This window comes from Leptodactylus fuscus, chromosome 2 (genome assembly GCF_031893055.1).
Source record: "Leptodactylus fuscus isolate aLepFus1 chromosome 2, aLepFus1.hap2, whole genome shotgun sequence".
Lineage (NCBI taxonomy): Eukaryota > Metazoa > Chordata > Amphibia > Anura > Leptodactylidae > Leptodactylus > Leptodactylus fuscus.
This window is the reverse complement of record NC_134266.1, coordinates 271056353-271081630: the sequence shown is the minus strand read 5'-3', so window position 1 is coordinate 271081630 and position 25278 is coordinate 271056353. Positions and strand designations below refer to the sequence as shown.

Below are 25278 nucleotides of genomic sequence, written 5' to 3'. Positions count from 1 at the left end.
AGCAATATATTACCTGCAGGAGACGGGGCCCTAGAGGAACATCAAAATGGACTCTGCTGCGGAGGTCCCCCGAGTGGACATTGATTCCTCGGCCCCATGTGATACAGTCCTGAAGCGCTATACGTATGAGAGTGGAATGGTGCAGTCATGGTGATATATATGTAATGATGACATACGTATATAGAAGTGTATATCCAGATAGTAAGCAAGGTCACTGACCTCATTACAAAATGTCAGCATGAAGTAACATAAATAATTCCGCTATACTGTACATATAACTAATGTCACCGTACAGTAACATAAATAATGCCGCCATACTGTGCATATAACTAATGTCACCATACAGTAACATAAATAATGCTGCCATACAGTAACATAAATAATGCCGCCATACAGTAACATAAATAATGCCGCCATACTGTGCATATAACTAAAGTCACCATACAGTAATAAAAATAATGCTGCCATAATGTGCATATAACTAATGTCAACATACAGTAACATAAATAATGCCGCCATACTGTGCATATAACTAATGTCACCATACAATAACATAAATAATGCCACCATACTGTGCATATAACTAATGTCACCATACAATAACAAATAATGCCGCTATACTGTGCATATAACTAATGTCACCATAAAATAACATAAATAATGCCACCATACTATGCATATAACTAATGTTACCGTACAATAACATAAATAATGCCACCATACTGTGCATATAACTAATGTCACCGTACAGTAACATAAATAATGCCGCTATACTGTGCATATAACTAATGTCAACATACAATAACACAAATAATGCCGCCACACTGTGCATATAACTAATGTCACTGTACAGTAACATAAATAATGCCGCCATACTGTGCATATAACTAAAGTCACCATACAGTAATAAAAATAATGCTGCCATAATGTGCATATAACTAATGTCAACATACAATAACATAAATAATGCCGCCATACTGTGCATATAACTAATGTCACCGTACAATAACATAAATAATGCCACCATACTGTGCATATAACTAATGTCACCGTACAATAACAAATAATGCCGCTATACTGTGCATATAACTAATGTCACCATAAAATAACATAAATAATGCCACCATACTGTGCATATAACTAATGTCACCGTACAGTAACATAAATAATGCCGCTATACTGTGCATATAACTAATGTCAACATACAATAACACAAATAATGCCGCCACACTGTGCATATAACTAATGTCACTGTACAGTAACATAAATAATGCCGCCATACTGTGCATATAACTAATGTCACCATACAATAATATAAATAATGCCGCCATACTGTTCATATAACTAATGTCACCATACAATAACATAAATAATGCCGCCATACTGTGCATATAACTAATGTCACCATACAATAACATAAATAATGCTGCCATACTGTGCATATAACTAATGTCATTATACAGTAACATAAATAATGCCGCCATACTGTGCATATAACTAATGTCACCATACAATAACATAAATAATGCCGCCATACTGTGCATATAACTAATATCACCGTACAATAACATAAATAATACCGCCATACTGTGCATATAACTAATGTCACCGTACAATAACATAAATAATACCGCCATACTGTGCATATAACTAATGTCACCGTACAATAACATAAATAATACCGCCATACTGTGCTCTCTCTCACCTGGAGAAACCCGGGAACACTGTGAGAATAATGTTCTTTGATTTCTCCAGTGCGTTCATCACCATTCAGCCAGGGCTACTGAGGGAGAAGCTGGACCTTGGTGGTGCGGACCATCACCTGTCCAACTGGATCCTAGACTCAGTGCCGCACCTCCCATGAGGAGACCTGAAGCGACCGCTTCAGGCGGCGCTATGCCAGGGCCCCGGGGAGGGCGGCATTTTTGCTGACCTAAGCCAGCCCAGGACAAGCTGTGATCTGGGGTATAACAGTCCATGGAGTCTCATCTTCCACTTAGTTGATGCCCGCTATATGGGGATGTGGGGTAGGTAATCACTGCACATTCACACCTTCCTTCCTTCCACCACTTCATAGCTGGCATTTGTGTAAGCCAAGACTTTAGGCCAACCCTGCGCCCATTACACAATGACGCCGCAGGATATCCTGGAGCGCTGCTCATGGGGCACAAATGAGAACTTAATCTGAGTCATAATATGTTCGATGACACGCCAGCGCTTTGAATTTGCAACGTTCTGCCACCAGATGGCGATCAAGGGTTGTGAACACAAAAATACGCCCCCGAGGCTATGAAGTGCTAACTCTTTATAGCCATGTGCCGTGCTCTTTATCATGTGTGTTCACACAGCAACGCCTCCGCTCCGTGTCATAGTTGTACATTGACTGTTATGACAATTAGATCCTATTTTTGGAAATATTTAGCTAATTGGTCAAATTTTATTAACTCTTTCTTAGTGCAATGGTAAAAAAAATCAGTTTCGGCATTGTTTGTTTACGTTCTAAATTTTGCGTAGTGCGCCGGACATCATAACCGACGTGTTACCTTTATTCTGCCGGTCGGTACGATTTCGGTGATACCATGTTTGTATAGGTTTTTATGTTGTGCTAAATTCTGAGAGCCTTACCTTTTTTTCCGGAGCTGCGCAGGGGCTCATTTTTTGCAGGACCAGGTGTCGTTTTTATCGGTACCGTTTTTGGCTCCATGTGAATTTTTGATAATTTTTTTTGGGAGGCAATGTGACCAAAGTAAAAACAGCAATTTTGTTGTATTTTTACTGCATGGGTAGTTACGGTGCCACGCAGAGACCTGATCTTAACATAATCCAGTCCGTCTTGGGTCACATGAAGAGAAAGACGGATTGGAGCAAACCTATAGCCACAGAGGATTTGTGCTTAGTTCTCCAACATGGTGGGAACGACCTCCTTGCAACTGTCTGAAGTGGTACGAGATATGATAGGACAGCCCCTTTAATAGGTACTCCCCTACTCCTGAAGGTCACAGTGAAGATCATTGCTGCATTTTACTTTACTGCAGGCAGAGGGGTGTATGTTGTATACAGTCACTATTAGTGTTATTATGTATGTCTATGCCCTCGGTCAGTGACTAAGTTCAGTCATTCAGCTCTATATCCTTTAATCCTTCCAATACTGGGTTACAGTAGGGCGGTATTATAGCCTGCAGGCAGCACTGACTCACAGACAGGACACGTGTTTCCATATCGTGGCCGACTAGCAGGAAAACACATCCTTTGTATTCCTTATCTGTGCACAGAAGTGGCGGTAAAGAAGCAGAAGGCTACATATGTATATAGGGCCAGGTCATAGGTCACAGTACACAACAGGGCAGTGGACTTATAGACATCCCATACCTGCCATACAGCGGGGTAACACACAGGGCATAGAGGGGTAACAGATCAGGCAAAACGGGTAACACATCGAGCTTGGAGTGGTGATGCCCTGCACATAGAGGGGTAACAGATGGGCACAATGAATATGGAGAAGGACCAATGCCAGGTAGCTGCTGCCAAGGCCGAAACAGTATAGGATGCATCTAAAAGAACCTGTAGTATAGTATCGCTGTAAACTAGTATAATACCGCTGTAAACTAGTATAGTACCGCTGTAAACTAGTATAATACCGCTGTACACTAGTATAATACCGCTGTAAACTAGTATAGTATCGCTGTAAACTAGTATAATATCGCTGTAAACTAGTATAATACCGCTGTACACTAGTATAGTACCGCTGTAAACTAGTATAGTACCGCTGTAAACTAGTATAGTACCGCTGTAAACTAGTATAGTACCGCTGTACACTAGTATAATACCGCTGTAAACTAGTATAGTATCGCTGTAAACTAGTATAATACCGCTGTAAACTAGTATAGTATCGCTGTAAACTAGTATAATATCGCTGTAAACTAGTATAGTATCGCTGTAAACTAGTATAGTATCGCTGTAAACTAGTATAATACCGCTGTACACTAGTATAATATCGCTGTACACTAGTATAGTACCGCTGTAAACTAGTATAGTATCGCTGTAAACTAGTATAATATCGCTGTAAACTAGTATAATACCGCTGTACACTAGTATAGTACCGCTGTAAACTAGTATAGTATCGCTGTAAACTAGTATAATATCGCTGTAAACTAGTATAATACCGCTGTACACTAGTATAGTACCGCTGTAAACTAGTATAGTACCGCTGTAAACTAGTATAATATCGCTGTAAACTAGTATAATACCGCTGTACACTAGTATAGTACCGCTGTAAACTAGTATAGTACTGCTGTAAACTAGTATAGTACCGCTATAAACTAGTATAGTACCGCTGTACACTAGTATAATACCGCTGTAAACTAGTATAGTATCGCTGTAAACTAGTATAATATCGCTGTAAACTAGTATAATACCGCTGTACACTAGTATAGTATCGCTGTAAACTAGTATAGTACCGCTGTAAACTAGTATAGTACCGCTGTACACTAGTATAATACCGCTATACACTAGTATAGTATCGCTGTACACTAGTATAATACCGCTGTACACTAGTATAACATCATTGTACACTAGTATAATACCGCTGTAAACTAGAATAATACCGCTGTACACTAGTATAGTACCGCTATATACTAGTATAGTACCACTGTAAACTAGTATAATACCGCTGTACACAAGTATAATACCGCTGTACACTAGTATAGTACTGCTGTACACAAGTATAGTATCGCTGTACACAAGTATAGTACCGCTGTACACTAGTATAGCACCACTGTACACTAGTATAGTATCGCTGTACACTAGTATAGTACCGCTGTAAACTAGTATAATACCACTGTACACTAGTATAACATCATTGTACACTAGTATAATACCGCTGTACACTAGTATAATACCGCTGTACACTAGTATAGTACCGCTATAAACTAGTATAATACTGCTGTACACTAGTATAATACCGCTGTACACTAGTATAGTACCGCTATAAACTAGTATAATACTGCTGTACACAAGTATAATACCGCTGTACACTAGTATAGTACTGCTGTACACAAGTATAGTATCGCTGTACACAAGTATAGTACCGCTGTACACTAGTATAACATCATTGTACACTAGTATATTACCGCTGTAAACTAGTATAATACCGCTGTACACAAGTATAATACCGCTGTACACTAGTATAGTACTGCTGTACACAAGTATAGTATCGCTGTACACAAGTATAGTACCGATGTACACTAGTATAATACCGCTGTAAACTAGTATAATACCGCTGTACACTAGTATAACATCATTGTACACTAGTATAGTACCGCTGTAAACTAGAATAATACCGCTGTACACTAGTATAGTACCGCTATATACTAGTATAGTACCACTGTATACTAGTATAGTACTACTATATACTCTAGTATAATACCACTGTACACTAGTATAGCACTACTGTAACTAGTATAGCACCACTGTACACTAGTATAGTACTACTGTATACATCGGACCGCTATACGCTAGTATAATACCACCGTACACTGTATAGCACCACTGTACACTAGTATACGATGTCCTAGACCCCTGTCCTTCCAGCCCACAGTTAGGCGGAATTGTATGGCGTCCCAATAAGTAATTAATGCGATATATTAAGCCAATGGAGAGCAGGTAGAAGATCCAGGTTTAGTGCTTGTCAATGGTATTCCAATAATACCGCCATTGTGTGACCACATACCATTGTCGTACACTGTGTAAATAACAATTCCTAAATCTTTTCATGCAGCTATATCAGGGTTTAGATCTCACCCTTTGCGGGTCCTCCTGAGTCTGGGGTATTTGCCCCCTCCCCTAGTTCACCCCAGTCTGTAGTAGGTGATGCTCACACACTTTATAAATACTACCGAGACGTCGCCTGATACATTTCCTTGTTGCTCAATAATACTTGAAGAATGTGACTACAGGATAGTGAATCAGGGCCGTGTCTGGACTCCCCTCCGTTGCACCATCGCGTTACCTTCTCATCACTTCCTACATTAGTAATGATGACGTATGGCGGCTTTATTTATTTTGTTGCTGTGTGTTACAACTGTAGTATATGCCGCGGGGTCATGACCTGTATACTGCAGATGAGGAACCTCCATAGATTTAAAGGGCAGTTCCATCAACTAGGACATGATCATCTGTCCTACATGATCGATCCCAAAAAATTGGTAGAAAAATAGATGTTTTTTTTTTATTTTTTATTCCCATCATGCCTCAGGGTGGAGCGCTGATGTCATACTATGGGAGGAGCTTTCTTCTATGCTCACTGTTGCCTCCTTGTGGTCCAAAAAGAGAAACCATATCCTACCAACAGACTGGCATGCCATTGCGAATATTGTACAGAAGTCTGAATGAGGTCTTATGGTGTGGCCTCTACAGCTGTGCTGCCCCTAGTGTTTACACCGCAGTACAGCCTGATGTGGGTGGGGCTTTAGTGTGACAGACTGGTCTCCTCTCAGCTCCTGTCGGCGACGGTGTACTATACGCACTACACTAATGCTAATCACTCTGCCCAATCATAGAGAGAACTGTACAGCCATATAGCTGCACAGTTCTCAAAGAAACAGCGCCACACCTGTCAATAGGTTGTGTCTGGTATTGCAGCTCAGCACAGTGCCTAATTACCACTATGGCCCCTTCACTTTGGCACCTGTCAGGGTCCCCGCAGTCCTTGGTACGTGTTCCAGCTAGAATACTCCTTTATGTCACTTGTTTTAAGAAATAAATGAGCCTGACAACCAATAGTCCACCATTACAAGTCCACAAGGGGTTATCACGAAGCAGATAGTCCATGTAGGAGTCTGGTAAAGCAGCATGACATCCCGTGTAAAGCAAACATCACCTGGTGACCGCGTAATGGCGCCATACTGGTCATTACTGACGTTTTTAGCCAACAGCTTTAGATAAAGGACCGCAGATGAGAATCTTATAGTCAGAAAGGCTCCATGGCTGATAATATTAGGTAAAATGCTCCTTTAAGGAATAGTCACAGCTCCTTCTATCTGAGTAATGAAGCTGAAGGGGAGAAGCTCCTGATCCCGGTAACACTAAGTTCACAGCTTACACTCCATATTGTCCTCACTATCGTCCCCCCCTCAAGGTATAAACATGTCGCTTATCCTTGTCACGTACGGGTGACTACGCAACCCGCACACGAACTTCCCGCTCTGACACGTCCATCAAGCCCCGCCCATTCTTAGCTCCGCCCCGTCTCTGTCACAGACCGCGCCCCCTTCTCCTCACGTGCCGCACCCCTCTGAGTCACAGTGACTGTGCCGTAGCCCCGCCCCCAGGCGTTGTCATCGCGGCTATTGATCAGGCAGGGGGCGGGGCCAGGGATGCGTCCTACCTCTCCCCTTCCCGGCCGGCTGTGACAGGCAGCAGAGCTATGGCTCCGGCGCTGGACAGGCCCGGCTACTGGGGGCCCCCGACCTCCACCCTGGAGTGGTGCGAGGAGAACTATGCCGTGTCCTATTACATCGCCGAGTTCTGTGAGTACCGCGCGCCGGACCTACTGCGGCTGTCAGTGTGGTGTATACTGTGTACAGGGCTGTGCATATAGTATATACTGTGTACAGGGCTGTGCATATAGTATATACTGTGTACAGGGCTGTGCATATAGTATATACTGTGTACAGGACTGTGCATATAGTATATACTGTGTACAGGGCTGTGCATATAGTATATACTGTGTACAGGGCTGTGCATATAGTATATACTGTGTACAGGGCTGTGCATATAGTATATACTGTGTACAGGGCTGTGCATATAGTATATACTGTGTACAGGGCAGTCAGTGTAACATATACTGTGTACAGGGCTGTCTATATAGTATATACTGTGTACAGGACTGTCTATATAGTATATACTGTGTACAGGGCTGTCCTTATAGTATATACTGTGTACAGGGCTGTGCACATGGCTGGCCGTATACTATATACTGTATACAGGGCTGTCCATATAGTATATACTGTATACAGGGCTGTGCACATGGCTGGTCGTATACTATATACTGTGTACAGGACTGTCAGTGTGGTGTATACTGTATACAGGGCTGTGCACATGGCTGGCCGTATACTATATACTGTATACAGGGCTGTGCACATGGCTGGTCGTATGCTATATACTGTGTACAGGGCTGTCCTTATAGTATATACTGTGTACAGGGCTGTCTGTAGTATATACTGTATACAGGGCTGTCCATATAGTATATACTGTATACAGGGCTGTGCATATAGTATATACTGTGTACAGGGCTGTGCATATAGTATATACTGTGTACAGGGCTGTGCATATAGTATATACTGTGTACAGGACTGTGCATATAGTATATACTGTGTACAGGGCTGTGCATATAGTATATACTGTGTACAGGGCTGTGCATATAGTATATACTGTGTACAGGGCTGTGCATATAGTATATACTGTGTACAGGGCTGTGCATATAGTATATACTGTGTACAGGGCTGTGCATATAGTATATACTGTGTACAGGGCAGTCAGTGTAACATATACTGTGTACAGGGCTGTCTATATAGTATATACTGTGTACAGGACTGTCTATATAGTATATACTGTGTACAGGGCTGTCCTTATAGTATATACTGTGTACAGGGCTGTGCACATGGCTGGCCGTATACTATATACTGTATACAGGGCTGTCCATATAGTATATACTGTATACAGGGCTGTGCACATGGCTGGTCGTATACTATATACTGTGTACAGGACTGTCAGTGTGGTGTATACTGTATACAGGGCTGTGCACATGGCTGGCCGTATACTATATACTGTATACAGGGCTGTGCACATGGCTGGTCGTATGCTATATACTGTGTACAGGGCTGTCCTTATAGTATATACTGTGTACAGGGCTGTCTGTAGTATATACTGTATACAGGGCTGTCCATATAGTATATACTGTATACAGGGCTGTCCTTATAGTATATACTGTGTACAGGGCTGTCTGTAGTATATACTGTGTACAGGACTGTCAGTGTGGTGTATACTGTATACAGGGCTGTGCACATGGCTGGCTGTATAGTATATACTGTATACAGGGCTGTCAGTGTGGTATATACTGTGTACAGGGCTGTCAGTGTAGTATATACTGTATACAGGGATGTCCATATAGTATATACTGTGTACAGGGCTGTCTCTATCTTATATACTGTGTACAGGGCTGTGCACATGGCTGGCCGTATACTATATACTGTGTACAGGGCTGCCCATATAGTATATACTGTGTACGGGGCTGTGCACATGGCTGGCCGTATACTATATACTGTGTACAGGGCTGTCAGTGTGGTATATACTGTATTCAGGGCTGTGCACATGGCTGACCGTATAGTATATACTGTATACAGGGCTGTCAGTGTAGTATATACTGTGTACAGGGCTGTCCATATAGTATATACTGTGTACAGGGCTGTCCTTATAGTATATACTGTGTACAGGGCTGTCCTTATAGTATATACTGTGTACAGGGCTGTCTATATAGTATATTCTGTGTACAGGGCTGTCCATATAGTATATTCTGTGTACAGGGCTGTCCATATAGTATATACTGTGTACAGGGCTGTCCATATAGTATATACTGCGTACAGGGCTGTCCATATAGTATATACTGCGTACAGGGCTGTCCATATAGTATATACTGCGTACAGGGCTGTCCATATAGTATATACTGCGTACAGGGCTGTCCATATAGTATATACTGCGTACAGGGCTGTCCATATAGTATATACTGCGTACAGGGCTGTCCATATAGTATATACTGCGTACAGGGCTGTCCATATAGTATATACTGCGTACAGGGCTGTCCATATAGTATATACTGCGTACAGGGCTGTCCATATAGTATATACTGCGTACAGGGCTGTCCATATAGTATATACTGCGTACAGGGCTGTCCATATAGTATATACTGCGTACAGGGCTGTCCATATAGTATATACTGCGTACAGGGCTGTCCATATAGTATATACTGCGTACAGGGCTGTCCATATAGTATATACTGCGTACAGGGCTGTCCATATAGTATATACTGCGTACAGGGCTGTCCATATAGTATATACTGCGTACAGGGCTGTCCATATAGTATATACTGCGTACAGGGCTGTCCATATAGTATATACTGCGTACAGGGCTGTCCATATAGTATATACTGCGTACAGGGCTGTCCATATAGTATATACTGCGTACAGGGCTGTCCATATAGTATATACTGCGTACAGGGCTGTCCATATAGTATATACTGCGTACAGGGCTGTCCATATAGTATATACTGCGTACAGGGCTGTCCATATAGTATATACTGCGTACAGGGCTGTCCATATAGTATATACTGCGTACAGGGCTGTCCATATAGTATATACTGCGTACAGGGCTGTCCATATAGTATATACTGCGTACAGGGCTGTCCATATAGTATATACTGCGTACAGGGCTGTCCATATAGTATATACTGCGTACAGGGCTGTCCATATAGTATATACTGCGTACAGGGCTGTCCATATAGTATATACTGCGTACAGGGCTGTCCATATAGTATATACTGCGTACAGGGCTGTCCATATAGTATATACTGCGTACAGGGCTGTCCATATAGTATATACTGCGTACAGGGCTGTCCATATAGTATATACTGCGTACAGGGCTGTCCATATAGTATATACTGCGTACAGGGCTGTCCATATAGTATATACTGCGTACAGGGCTGTCCATATAGTATATACTGCGTACAGGGCTGTCCATATAGTATATACTGCGTACAGGGCTGTCCATATAGTATATACTGCGTACAGGGCTGTCCATATAGTATATACTGCGTACAGGGCTGTCCATATAGTATATACTGCGTACAGGGCTGTCCATATAGTATATACTGCGTACAGGGCTGTCCATATAGTATATACTGCGTACAGGGCTGTCCATATAGTATATACTGCGTACAGGGCTGTCCATATAGTATATACTGCGTACAGGGCTGTCCATATAGTATATACTGCGTACAGGGCTGTCCATATAGTATATACTGCGTACAGGGCTGTCCATATAGTATATACTGCGTACAGGGCTGTCCATATAGTATATACTGCGTACAGGGCTGTCCATATAGTATATACTGCGTACAGGGCTGTCCATATAGTATATACTGCGTACAGGGCTGTCCATATAGTATATACTGCGTACAGGGCTGTCCTTATAGTATATACTGCGTACAGGGCTGTCCTTATAGTATATACTGCGTACAGGGCTGTCCTTATGGTATATACTGCGTACAGGGCTGTCCATATGGTATATACTGTGTACAGGGCTGTCCATATGGTATATACTGTGTACAGGGCTGTCCATATGGTATATACTGTGTACAGGGCTGTCTCTATACTATATACAGGGCTGTCAGTGTGGTATATACTGTGTACAGGACTGTCCATATAGTATATACTGTGTAAAGGGCTGTCCATATAGTATATACTGTGTACAGGGCTGTCCATATAGTATATACTGTGTACAGGGCTGTCCATATAGTATATACTGTGTACAGGGCTGTCCATATAGTATATACTGTGTACAGGGCTGTCTCTATACTATATACAGGGCTGTCAGTGTGGTATATACTGTGTACAGGACTGTCCATATAGTATATACTGTGTACAGGGCTGTCCATATAGTATATACTGTGTACAGGGCTGTCCATATAGTATATACTGTGTACAGGGCTGTCCATATAGTATATACTGTGTACAGGGCTGTCCATATAGTATATACTGTGTACAGGGCTGTCCATATAGTATATACTGTGTACAGGGCTGTCCTTATAGTATATACTGTGTACAGGGCTGTCCATATAGTATATACTGCGTACAGGGCTGTCTCTATACTATATACAGGGCTGTCAGTGTGGTATATACTGTGTACAGGACTGTCCATATAGTATATACTGTGTACAGGGCTGTCCATATAGTATATACTGTGTACAGGGCTGTCCATATAGTATATACTGTGTACAGGGCTGTCCATATAGTATATACTGTGTACAGGGCTGTCCATATAGTATATACTGTGTACAGGGCTGTCCATATAGTATATACTGTGTACAGGGCTGTCCATATAGTATATACTGTGTACAGGGCTGTCCTTATAGTATATACTGTGTACAGGGCTGTCCATATAGTATATACTGTGTACAGGGCTGTCCATATAGTATACACTGCGTACAGGGCTGTCTCTATACTATATACAGGGCTGTCAGTGTGGTATATACTGTATACAGGGCTGTCCATATAGTATATACTGTGTACAGGGCTGTCCATATAGTATATACTGTGTACAGGGCTGTCCATATAGTATATACTGTGTACAGGGCTGTCTATATAGTATATACTGTGTACAGGGCTGTCCATATAGTATATACTGTGTACAGGGCTGTCCATATAGTATATACTGTGCACAGGGCTGTCTCTATACTATATACAGGGCTGTCAGTGTGGTATATACTGTATACAGGGCTGTCCCTGAGTATATACACTGCTGTCTATAGCAGCCCCTGTACGCCCCCCCCCCCCCCCCCCCCCCCTCAGTGCTGCCTCCTCGCTGGCTCCTCCCTCTCCTGACTCTGTACTCAGTGCTGCCTCCTCGCTGGCTCCTCCCTCTCCTGACTCTGTACTCAGTGCTGCCTCCTCGCTGGCTCCTCCCAGTTGTCAGTGTAATATAAGACTTTGTGTCATTTCCTGAATGAATTATCGAGGTGTTGCCAGTAGTAACCAGTCCGCGCCAGCGTATCCATAGAGAATAGTAGTAGTCATGGTAACAGATATGACTGTAGAACTACATCTCCCAGCATGCCCTGGTGGCCGGCCCTTTGTATACTGGGAGTTGTAGTTCTGCTTGGGCTCAGCCCCGATCTCCTCCCCCTGCAGGTACAGGCGCCCATCCCTTTATTGTCACTGCTTGTGTGGCGGCTGGAATACCAGGACCTGACTGCGACCAGCCGGGGGCGCTAGCGAGTCCTTGCACCACGGGGAGATCCTGTGCTCTGATTCTTCTCCATGCTGTCATGTGTGTGCAGACAATCAGTACTGACCCTCGGGGGCTGAGCGGGCGCGGGGCTTGTATAGTCTGGTGCCAGTCACTGACCGCAAAGTGGATTAGACAGTGGCAGAGCTGTTCCTTAGGATTGGTCACCGGGGCTTGTGGAGATCCAACACCCAGGACCCCCACGGATCAGCTTCCGCTTCACAAGTCTTGACATTCATTCAACTTGTGACCTGTTTACAACTCAGTCCCAATCAAGGGAATTGGTTGAGCTGCAATACCGAGCGCAGCCACTAGGCTACCTATAATGAGGCCGCAGCGCTCTTCAGCTGATCGGCACGGGTCTCAGGATTTCTAAGGATAGGTTATCTTGTTGCAATCAATATTTGAGTGTGAACACGTTACAGCGGCCACTGCAGGGGGAGGGTGGTATTACACAGTCCTGTTCTGGAGGACGACCAGATTCCAGGGTCCCCCTTTACACTGATATGGGCGTCTTACAGTAGGGTTACCCAAACGGACCCCATGCTGTCCAGTGTGACACCTGTAATTCATGACCCCTCCCCCCCCCCCCATACAACCAGGCCCCCCCCCCCTCCTTCACCCTGGGTGTCATGGCGGCTCCCGCTCACTCGACATACCTCAAATACTTTGCGCGCTCTTATCTCATCCCATGTGGCCGCTGCCCGCCTGCTCTGCACTGTGGCTTAGTGAATTGCTTAAAGCGGAACTCTGCCTTAAAGGGGAATCCCATCCATAACTTAAAGGGGTTGTCTAGGCTTTATCAATTGATGACCCCGGTTCATTACCTGAGCCCTGCCTCCGATTCACAGTGGAGTCCCATTCTGGTGTTGAGCTGCAATACCAAGCACAGCCAGTGGATGGCGCTGTGGTTAGTATTCAGTATGCAACGCTTAAAATCCTCCTGTGCCTTATGTATGGTGTGGCTCCCCGACCCCTATTGCGACCCTGATTCTGCTGCAGTACCATACACAACCTGTGGACGGATAGGGCGCTGTTTCTAGAAGGAAGCAGCCGTTCTTTCTAATCTTGGGCGTGGGGGGAGGCAGCATTGCACTTTAAGTACCTGTACCTGGCAGCGGAGTTCCTCCCTTATCTCCCCATGTGCATATCTTCATCTTCCTCCTCCTCCTTTTCATACCCCACCTATTCTCTGGATGGCGGCCATGTTGTTGTTGCAGTGCTCAGGCTGTGAGGGGGCGCTCTGTACAATCCTAGGACCTTGTATACGGGTGAGTTCACATGGAGCAGTTTTTTTGTTTTTGGAACAGTCCCATTCATCTAAGTAGAACATTTGTCTTTGTCACTGCGAGAACATGACGGCGCCGTCTCAGAAGTCGCTGCCAAAAAATCTACTGTGTGCAAATTCGCCCTAAGGGAACGTCTCCATAGGTTTTGCAATAATCGGATTTAAAGGAGCTTTCCAGGATTTAGTATCAGATTGGTGGGACTCTAACACCCGGCCCCCTGACCAGAACCGCAGCCCCTCCGCTACTGACCAAGCACAGCGCCGTACAATCTGTAGTGGCTGCGCTTAGTATTGCATCTCGTGCTCCATTCACTTGAGTGGGACTGAGCTGCAAACATCATGTGACTGATGAACATGACATCACCAGACTGTGAAACAAAAGCTGTGCTCACCTGAACAGCTGATCGGTGGGGGTGTTGGATATTAATGACTTGTCCTATGGGAAAGAGCAGTCGTAAGAGCCAACACCGCGGTGACGATGTCCTGACTGACTGTAGTCTGACTGTAGACATATTTACAACCCCTCATCTCTATAACCGAGGTCTGGCCTCCTCCTGCTAAGTGGTTGTAGACAGACCTGCGGCTCAGGAGCTCCGGGGGAGGAGCTCTAAGGAACGTGTACACCGGTGCGGTGCAAGATATGGAGGAGCCGCACAAGAAACGTCTATAGGAATGTTACCCAGCCATTAAAATCGTCCGCCGTCGCCGTCTTCCCCTCCGTTGACCTCCTCCTCTCCGTCCTCTGCCGTCTTCCCCTCCGTTGACCACCTCCTCTCCGTCCTCCGCCGTCTTCCCCTCCGTTGACCTCCTCTTCCTCTCCGTCCTCTGCCGTCTTCCCTTCCGTTGACCTCCTCCGCCGTCTTCCCCTCCGTTGACCTCCTCCTCTCCGTCCTCCGCCGTCCTCCTCTCCGTCCTCCGCCGTCCTCCTCTCCGTCCTCCGCCGTCCTCCTCTCCGTCCTCCGCCGTCCTCCTCTCCGTCCTCCGCCGTCCTCCTCTCCGTCCTCCTCCTCCTCTCCGTCCTCCGCCGTCGTCGTCCTCCTCCTCCTCTCCGTCCTCCGCCGTCGTCGTCCTCCACTGTCGTCATCCTCCTCTCCGTCCTCCTCCTCCTCTCTGTCCTCCATCGTCGTCCTCCTCCTCCTCTCCGTCCTCCGCCGCCGTCGTACTCCTCCTCCTCTCTGTCCTCCATCGTCGTACTCCTCCTCCTCTCCGTCCTCCGTCGTCGTCCTCCACCGTCTTCCCCTCCGTTGACCTCCTCCTCTCCTTCCTCCGCCGTCTTTCCCTCCTCTCCTCCGTCGTCGTCGTCCTCCTCCTCTCCGTCCTCCTCCGCCGTCGGCCTCCTCCTCCTCTCCGTCCTCCTCCGCCGTCGGCCTCCTCCTCCTCTCCGTCCTCCTCCGCCGTCGGCCTCCTCCTCCTCTCCGTCCTCCTCCGCCGTCGGCCTCCTCCTCCTCTCCGTCCTCCTCCGTCGTCGTCCTCTCCTTTGACCTCCTCCTCTCCGTCCTCCTCCTCCTCTCCGTCCTCATTTGCATAACTGCAGGATATCATTTACATGTAAGCGCAGATAAAGATAACTCTGCCTGCAGGACACGTGCACATGTGTAGCCCCTCTAATTCTCCACCATCCCAGCTAGGACTCTGCAGTGCATCTTGGGAAAAAGGCTATGCAATCTGCCTCAATAATGCCACCTAGTGGAGGGAGCTAACTTGTAAGTCAGTGTCTGAGCCTTTAACAGGCCTGAGATTTAAAGGGATTGTCCAGAACATTTCAATTGGATTACGTCTCTTTAGGATAAGTCATCAGTTTAAGATCGGTGGGGTTCGGACACCTGGGACATCTGCAGATCAGCTGCCGGGGACGCTCCCTGAACGTCTGCTCCAATGGCCTGGTGACGTCACATTCAACGGTCATATGATTGCAGCTCAGTCCAAGTGAATCGGGGCAAAAGAAGGTGTACCCTGGTGTGGATCCAGTAGGGGGCGTGGACCTCCCGAGACTATTAGCATTAGGCACAACCCCTTTGTCCAATTGGGCCATGCTGCAAGAACAAATGCTGAAGCAGAGGGTCGTTAGCGGTGACAGGTTAATGAGCGGAGCACCCTGGACTGTATAGCCAACACAACCGGAGCCAAGGTAGCGCCACCTGCTGGATCCGTGCTAGGGGGAACCCACTCCATTTTAGGACTACTGGCCCTTTAAGCTGTCCTCTTCTGACCTTTGCCTCTGCAGTGTCTTTATCTCAGTTTGCAGAAGTGAAGAGCAGAATCCCTTGTTATCTGCAGCTGCTGCAGAACATCGCTAAGATCTAGGGGACAGCTCAGTGTGGCCCTGTGATGTCAGAGGGACACGATTATTAATGACAGACTCCTATTCTCCAGGATGTGGGAAGAGCTGACGCTTCATTTACTGGGAACTGGTGACATCTCAGCGATGGATCCGGGCAGATCAATGGAGTTGTAGGGTGTGAGAAGATAAAAGTACCCCCGCCCCTCCTCCACCCGCTATCTCCTCCTTTACCTTGATCCTAGTTTGTCTCTAATAGTCCAAAGAAAAGTTCCCCCTACTTACCAACCTGTAACTGGCTGCAGCAGGAGCCTCCCCCCACACTGACCTGATGCAGCAAGACACACAGATTGTACAACCTTAGATGAGATTTTCCCACATCGATCTTCATATTTTACTAGTGTTATATAAATTAGTGTCTGTAATATGGGGCATGAAGGGAGATCACTGTATAATACAGGATGTAACAGTGACTGCACCAGCAGAATAGTGAGCGCAGCTCTGGAGTATAATACAGGATAAGTAATGTATGTACACAGTGACTGCACCAGCAAAATAGTGAGCGCTGCTCTGGAGTATAATACAGGATAAGTAATGTATGTACACAGTGACTGCACCAGCAGAATAGTGAGCGCAGCTCTGGAGTATAATACAGGATAAGTAATGTAATGTATGTACACAGTGACTGCACCAGCAGAATAGTGAGCACAGCTCTGGAGTATAATACAGGATAAGTAATGTAATGTATGTACACAGTGACTGTACCAGCAGAATAGTGAGTGCAGCTCTGGAGTATAATACAGGATAAGTAATGTAATGTATGTACACAGTGACTGTACCAGCAGAATAGTGAGCGCAGCTCTGGAGTATAATACAGGATAAGTAATGTAATGTATGTACACAGTGACTGTACCAGCAGAATAGTGAGCGCAGCTCTGGGGTATAATACAGGATAAGTAATGTAATGTATGTACACAGTGACTATACCAGCAAAATAGTGAGCGCAGCTCTGGAGTATAATACAGGATAAGTAATGTAATGTATGTACACAGTGACTGCACCAGCAGAATAGTGAGCGCAGCTCTGGAGTATAATACAGGATAAGTAATGTAATGTATGTACACAGTGACTGTACCAGCAGAATAGTGAGTGCAGCTCTGGAGTATAATACAGGATAAGTAATGTAATGTATGTACACAGTGACTGCACCAGCAGAATAGTGAGCGCAGCTCTGGAGTATAATACAGGATAAGTAATGTATGTACACAGTGACTGTACCAGCAGAATAGTGAGCGCAGCTCTGGAGTATAATACAGGATAAGTAATGTAATGTATGTACACAGTGACTGCACCAGCAGAATAGTGAGCGCAGCTCTGGAGTATAATACAGGATAAGTAATGTAATGTATGTACACAGTGACTGTACCAGCAGAATAGTGAGCGCTGCTCTGGAGTATAATGCAGGATAAGTAATGTAATATATGTACACAGTGACTGTACCAGCAGAATAGTGAGCGCTGCTCTGGAGTATAATACAGGATAAGTAATGTAATGTATGTACACAGTGACTGCACCAGCAGAATAGTGAGCGCAGCTCTGTAGTATAATACAGGATAAGTAATGTAATGTATGTACACAGTGACTGCACCAGCAGAATAGTGAGTGCAGCTCTGGAGTATAATACAGGATAGGTAATGTAATGTATGTATACAGTGACTGTACCAGCAGAATAGTGAGCACAGCTCTGGAGTATAATACAGGATAAGTAATGTAATGTATGTACACAGTGACTGCACCAGCAGAATAGTGAGCACAGCTCTGGAGTATAATACAGGATAAGTAATGTAATGTATGTACACAGTGACTGCACCAGCAGAATAGTGAGTGCAGCTCTGGAGTATAATACAGGATAAGTAATAATGTAATGTATGTACACAGTGACTGTACCAGCAGAATAGTGAGCGCTGCTCTGGAGTATAATACAGGATAAGTAATGTAATGTATGTACATAGTGACTGTACCAGCAGAATAGTGAGCGCAGCTCTGGGGTATAATACAGGATAAGTAATGTATGTACACAGTGACTGCACCAGCAAAATAGTGAGCGCTGCTCTGGAGTATAATACAGGATAAGTAATGTATGTACACAGTGACTGCACCAGCAGAATAGTGAGCGCAGCTCTGGAGTATAATACAGGATAAGTAATGTATGTACACAGTGACTGCACCAGCAGAATAGTGAGCGCAGCTCTGGAGTATAATGCAGGATAAGTAATGTAATATATGTACACAGTGACTGTACCAGCAGAATAGTGAGCGCTGCTCTGGAGTATAATACAGGATAAGTAATGTAATGTATGTACATAGTGACTGTACCAGCAGAATAGTGAGCGCAGCTCTGGGGTATAATACAGGATAAGTAATGTATGTACACAGTGACTGCACCAGCAAAATAGTGAGCGCTGCTCTGGAGTATAATACAGGATAAGTAATGTATGTACACAGTGACTGCACCAGCAGAATATTGAGCGCAGCTCTGGAGTATAATACAGGATAAGTAATGTAATGTATGTACACAGTGACTGCACCAGCAGAATAGTGAGCGCAGCTCTGGAGTATAATACAGGATAAGTAATGTAATGTATGTACACAGTGACTGTACCAGCAGAATAGTGAGTGCAGCTCTGGAGTATAATACAGGATAAGTAATGTAATGTATGTACACAGTGACTGTACCAGCAGAATAGTGAGCGCAGCTCTGGAGTATAATACAGGATAAGTAATGTAATGTATGTACACAGTGACTGTACCAGCAGAATAGTGAGCACAGCTCTGGAGTATAATACAGGATAAGTAATGTATGTTCACAGTGACTGCACCAGCAGAATAGTGAGCGCAGCTCTGGAGTATAATACAGGATAAGTAATGTATGTACACAGTGACTGCACCAGCAGAAGAGTGAGCGCAGCTCTGGAGTATAATACAGGATAAGTAATGTAATGTATGTACACAGTGACTGTACCAGCAGAATAGTGAGCGCAGCTCTGGAGTATAATACAGGATAAGTAATGTAATGTATGTACACAGTGACTGTACCAGCAGAATAGTGAGCGCAGCTCTGGAGTATAATACAGGATAAGTAATGTAATGTATGTACACAGTGACTGTACCAGCAGAATAGTGAGCACAGCTCTGGAGTATAATACAGGATAAGTAATGTATGTACACAGTGACTGCACCAGCAGAAGAGTGAGCGCAGCTCTGGAGTATAATACAGGATAAGTAATGTAATGTATGTACACAGTGACTGTACCAGCAGAATAGTGAGCGCAGCTCTGGAGTATAATACAGGATAAGTAATGTAATGTATGTATACAGTGACTACCAGCAGAATAGTGAGCGCTGCTCTGGAGTATAATACAGGATAAGTAATGTAATGTATGTACACAGTGACTGTACCAGCAGAATAGTGAGCGCTGCTCTGGAGTATAATACAGGATAAGTAATGTAATGTATGTACACAGTGACTGTACCAGCAGAATAGTGAGCGCTGCTCTGGAGTATAATACAGGATAAGTAATGTAATGTATGTACACAGTGACTGCACCAGCAGAATAGTGAGCGCTGCTCTGGAGTATAATACAGGATAAGTAATGTAATGTATGTACACAGTGACTGTACCAGCAGAATAGTGAGCGCTGCTCTGGAGTATAATACAGGATAAGTAATGTAATGTATGTACACAGTGACTGCACCAGCAGAATAGTGAGCGCAGCTATGGAGTAAAATACAGGATAAGTAATGTAATGTATGTACACAGTGACTGTACCAGCAGAATAGTGAGCGCAGCTCTGGGGTATAATACAGGATAAGTAATGTAATGTATGTACACAGTGACTGTACCAGCAGAATAGTGAGTGCAGCTCTGGAGTATAATACAGGATAAGTAATGTAATGTATGTACACAGTGACTGTACCAGCAGAATAGTGAGCGCAGCTCTGGAGTATAATACAGGATAAGTAATGTAATGTATGTACACAGTGACTGTACCAGCAGAATAGTGAGCGCAGCTCTGGAGTATAATACAGGATAAGTAATGTAATGTATGTATACAGTGACTGTACCAGCAGAATAGTGAGCACAGCTCTGGAGTATAATACAGGATAAGTAATGTAATGTATGTACACAGTGACTGCACCAGCAGAATAGTGAGCGCAGCTCCGATACTTTGTATGCTGTTATTACATCCTATCTGAACTCACCTAGTATAGCCGATGTCCTTGTTCTCCGCAGAACATCCTGCACTTTGACTTAGTTAATTGTTTAAAGTGCCTTATAGGAGAATACAGAGCTGACTGTAATACATGACTGCAGGATCAGACTATACTGGGTTTGTGTACCGTGTAACCATGGATGTGCACAGGTCTATATAGTAGCTGTATACACTAATGCGGCTCCTCGTGTCCTCCACTGGTTTGCCCTGTATGTCCTGCTGTGATCCAGGCTCGGGCCGCCGCTCTGCTGGCAGTGTAAATTTCATTTTGGCAATTGAATTACAGCAGGCAGTGCTCGCTGAGGCCGGAGTCCGTCCCTGTAATGGTTATAACTTAAAGGTACGTCATAAAATAGTCAATATCGCGGAGCGGACAGGAAGATCTAACACCTGCTGTATTGTCACGAAATGTAAAATCTATAAAATTCAGCATCTCAGTAATATAGCATCAGTGGAGAAGAGTCTGCTATTATAAAGGAAACTGTCAGCAAGTTGTTGGGGTGGAGACTGTATGGCCATGCGGTCCAAACTACATCAAACAGAGGAGCGTATGGGCTCAGGGGAATTACCTGTACAAGCCGAAAAACTGCAGCAGTTCTCATGTAGTAGTCTGAGGAGCCACCGCTACAGGTGTCGTACTGGGCACTGCCTGCAGGGGGCATAGTAGTCTGAGGCTCTGCCCCTGCAGACTCCATAGTAGACTGAGGTGTCACGGTAATCTATGGTCCACCACCCTATAGGCTCAGTAGTAGTCTGAGGAGACTCCGCCGCCCTATAGGCTCAGTAGTAGTCTGAGGAGGCTCCGCCACCCTACAGTGTTGGCCAAAAGTATTGGCACCCCTGCAATTCTGTCAGATAATACTCATGTTCTTCCAGAAAATGATTGCAATCACAAATTCTTTGGTATTATTATCTTCATTTATTTTGTCTTCAATGGAAAACCACAAAAATAATTGTCAAAAAGCCAAATTGGATCTAATTCCACAACAAACATAAAAAAGAGGGTGGACAAAAGTATTGGCACTGTTTGAAAAATCATGTGATGCTTCTCTAATTTGTGTAATTAACAGCACCTGTTACTTACCTGGGGCACCTAACAGGTGGTGGCAATAACTAAATCACACTTGCAGCCAGTTGAAATGGATTAAAGTTGACTCCACCTCTGTCCTGTGTCCTTGTGTGACCACATTGAGCATGGAGAAAAGAAAGAAGACCAAAGAACTGTCTGAGGACTTGAGAAGCAAAATTGTGAGGAAGCATGAGCAATCTCAAGGCTACAAGTCCATCTCCAAAGACCTGAATGTTCCTGTGTCTACCGTGCGCAGTGTCCTCAAGAAGTGTAAAGCCCATGGCCCTGTGGCTAACCTCCCTAGATGTGGACGGAAAAGAAACATTGATGAGAGATTTCACCGCAAGATTGTGCGGATGGCGGATAAAGAACCTCGACTAACATCCAAACAAGTCCAAGCTGCCCTGCAGTCCGAGGGTACAACAGTGTCACCCCGTACTATCCAGTGTCAGCGTCTGAATGAGAAGGGACTGTATGGTAGGAGACCCAGGAAGACCCCACTTCTTACCCACAGACAGAAGCCAGGCTGGAGTTTGCCAAAACTTACCTGAGAAAGCCAAAACCGTTCTGGAAGAATGTTCTCTGGTCAGAGGAGACAAAAGTAGGAAAAGGCCTCACATGCTCACCTCTTGGATTCCTCCATTGTGCTCTGTGTGCTCACCTCTTGGAGGCCAGGTGCAGCAGCTCGCCTGCAGAGCACTGTTGTTCCGGCCTCTTTACCTCTGACAGATGTGGTAGAAGGTCTCACGCTGGGTAAACGTTTTGCAGAATGTTTGATCACAGTCCAGAGCAACGTGTTACCTTTTATTTCTGCTAATCCTCCGATTGTTAGGCCGGGGCGCGGCTGAGAATGTAAAGCTATCGGTAAAGAGACGCAGCCTACTATAGTAGTGTGGAAATGTACGCACAACTAGGTGAGAGGTCTCTGATTTTGGCCTTGGGCGCTGGTTGATACTGGGGAGTCTTGTATAGTCCAGGCAAACTGGCTCTCCTCCAGGAGGAAGAACTCTAGTGCCATCTAGTGGAGGTATCTCAAGGGCCAGCTGTCTTCATCCTGGAGGAGAGCAGTGCATGCTGCAGCGGACGATCACCACAAGGAGAAACGGGACCCTATAGGAGGAAATTATACAGGGGCAAGAGGACACCTCAAGGTCTTGCATAGAGCATTGAGGAGTGTTTGGGGTCAGCGGTGCGTGGTAATGGTCCACACGTGAGTATAGTGTTGATGGCGGCTCACTCATGTGTGTAATGACCACGGCGGAGACCGGTCGCCAGAGGGTGTAATGTCCTCGTCCTGCAGCAAATTCTGCAAGTTTTTCTCTCCTTTCGTTCAGTAAGGTTTCCGCTTGCTGTCAGTGAATGGGAACACTCTGTATAGAAGTCGATATTCACATACTGAGGGTAACCAGTCGCCCGAAATGTGACGACCATCGGCTTTGCAGCAGACTGTAAAACGAGAGGTCTTGTGCGAACGGTGTGCAGTGCAGTGACCTCTACTGGCCAGTGTGAACATTGCAGTATTCCTAGGACTGAGCAGCGCCTTGGGAGGTTGCACAGGCTTCCCCTCTTATCTCTGGTCAGGTCTTTCCTCCAGAGCTGCGCTCCACAGGTGCATTGTGGGATGGCGCAGACACAATATCCTGCCCATAGGCAAATACAGATATGGAAATATGTCCCGTATCCTGTGCCGGTGAGATTTCCATATCAGACCCGCAGGCAAATGTATCATTCTGTGCAGGGCAGCCTTAAAGGGGAACCCCTGAACATTCAGAAATCACCATGAATTCCTGTCCTGGTTCCTGGAAAAGCTGGGTGACTGCCAATATGGCCACCCTGACTTCTTCAGACCGTTCATTCAGCTTTCCTAGACTTTTGGTCGACACATCCGTTCATTGATTTTGATCAGGCAAGTGATTCAGGGGCTTGGGAAAGCTGGGTGACTGTCATGAATACAATTAATACAAAGTAGCCAGCCATCTTTCTTTGGCTCCTAAATGGCTAAAATGGCCAGTTCCATCCTATGAAATGACTGTCTTTCCAGAACAAGCACTGTGGGAGTTGTAGTACTTTTTTCCCACTTCTCCCACAATGCAACACAGCAGAATATATTGCATTATGACATCTCAATGTCATGTGACTTGACCGCATATACTGCCCTCTGTCTATGCAGGGAACACAGTCAGTAACCTGATCATGATTCTACCTCCCATCTATGGAGCCATCCAGACGGTCAGGGACGGGCTCGAGACCAGATACCTGGTGGCCTACCTGGGCATAGCGGGTAAGTCGTGCGGGGCTTGTATTGCATGTTTTACTCTGTTTGTAGGACTACAAATCCGCAACCGCCATATCAGTTATACTAGTACTACTGTATCCCAGTACTGGAAGCCAAGACCAACAAGGCCGAGCACTGGGGATATCACTACCGCCATATACAGTGCAACAGGGATAGGGGCAGAACAGTCAGAGGTCCAGACTGCCACTAGTCTATTCTGTATAGTACCGGTATATAGTACTCACTGTACTCTTCTGTTTTGCAGCTGTTGGGTTGGGATCCTGGTGCTTCCACATGACACTGCAGTATGAAATGCAGGTAACTATGGCAATTGTACATAGGAGCAGTATTATAGCAGTTATATTCTTGTACATAGGAGGTAGTATTATAGTAGTTATATTCTTGTACATAGGAGGTAGTATTATAGTAGTTATATTCTTGTACATAGGGGCAGTATTGTAGTAGTTATATTCTTGTACATAGGAGCAGTATTATAGTAGTTATATTCTTGTACATAGGGGCAGTATTGTAGTAGTTATATTCTTGTACATAGGAGTAGTATTATAGTAGTTATATTCTTGTACATAGGGGGCAGTATTATAGTAGTTATATTCTTGTACATAGGAGCAGTATTATAGTAGTTATATTCTTGTACATAGGAGCAGTATTATAGTAGTTATATTCTTGTACATAGGAGCAGTATTATAGTAGTTATATTCTTGTACATAGGAGCAGTATTATAGTAGTTATATTCTTGTACATAGGAGCAGTATTATAGTAGTTATATTCTTGTACATAGGAGCAGTATTATAGTAGTTATATTCTTGTACATAGGAGCAGTATTATAGTAGTTATATTCTTGTACATAGGAGCAGTATTATAGTAGTTATATTCTTGTACATAGGAGTAGTATTATAGTAGTTATATTCTTGTACATAGGAGTAGTATTATAGTAGTTATATTCTTGTACATAGGAGTAGTATTATAGTAGTTATATTCTTGTACATAGGAGTAGTATTATAGTAGTTATATTCTTGT

General features: G+C 44.6%; 1 protein-coding gene across 1 annotated transcript in view; it reads left to right on the top strand.

Moving 5' to 3' along the window:
* The first annotated feature begins 7386 nt into the window (after positions 1 to 7386).
* The window catches only part of ACER3 (alkaline ceramidase 3), a 38590-nt gene continuing 20698 nt past the window's right edge, over positions 7387 to 25278 (top strand). The window contains exons 1-3 of the mRNA XM_075266258.1: positions 7387 to 7526; positions 24136 to 24246; positions 24506 to 24558. Of these exons, the coding sequence (XP_075122359.1) occupies positions 7424 to 7526; positions 24136 to 24246; positions 24506 to 24558 (267 nt within the window). The 5' untranslated portion in view covers positions 7387 to 7423. The remainder of the gene's footprint in view (positions 7527 to 24135; positions 24247 to 24505; positions 24559 to 25278) is intronic.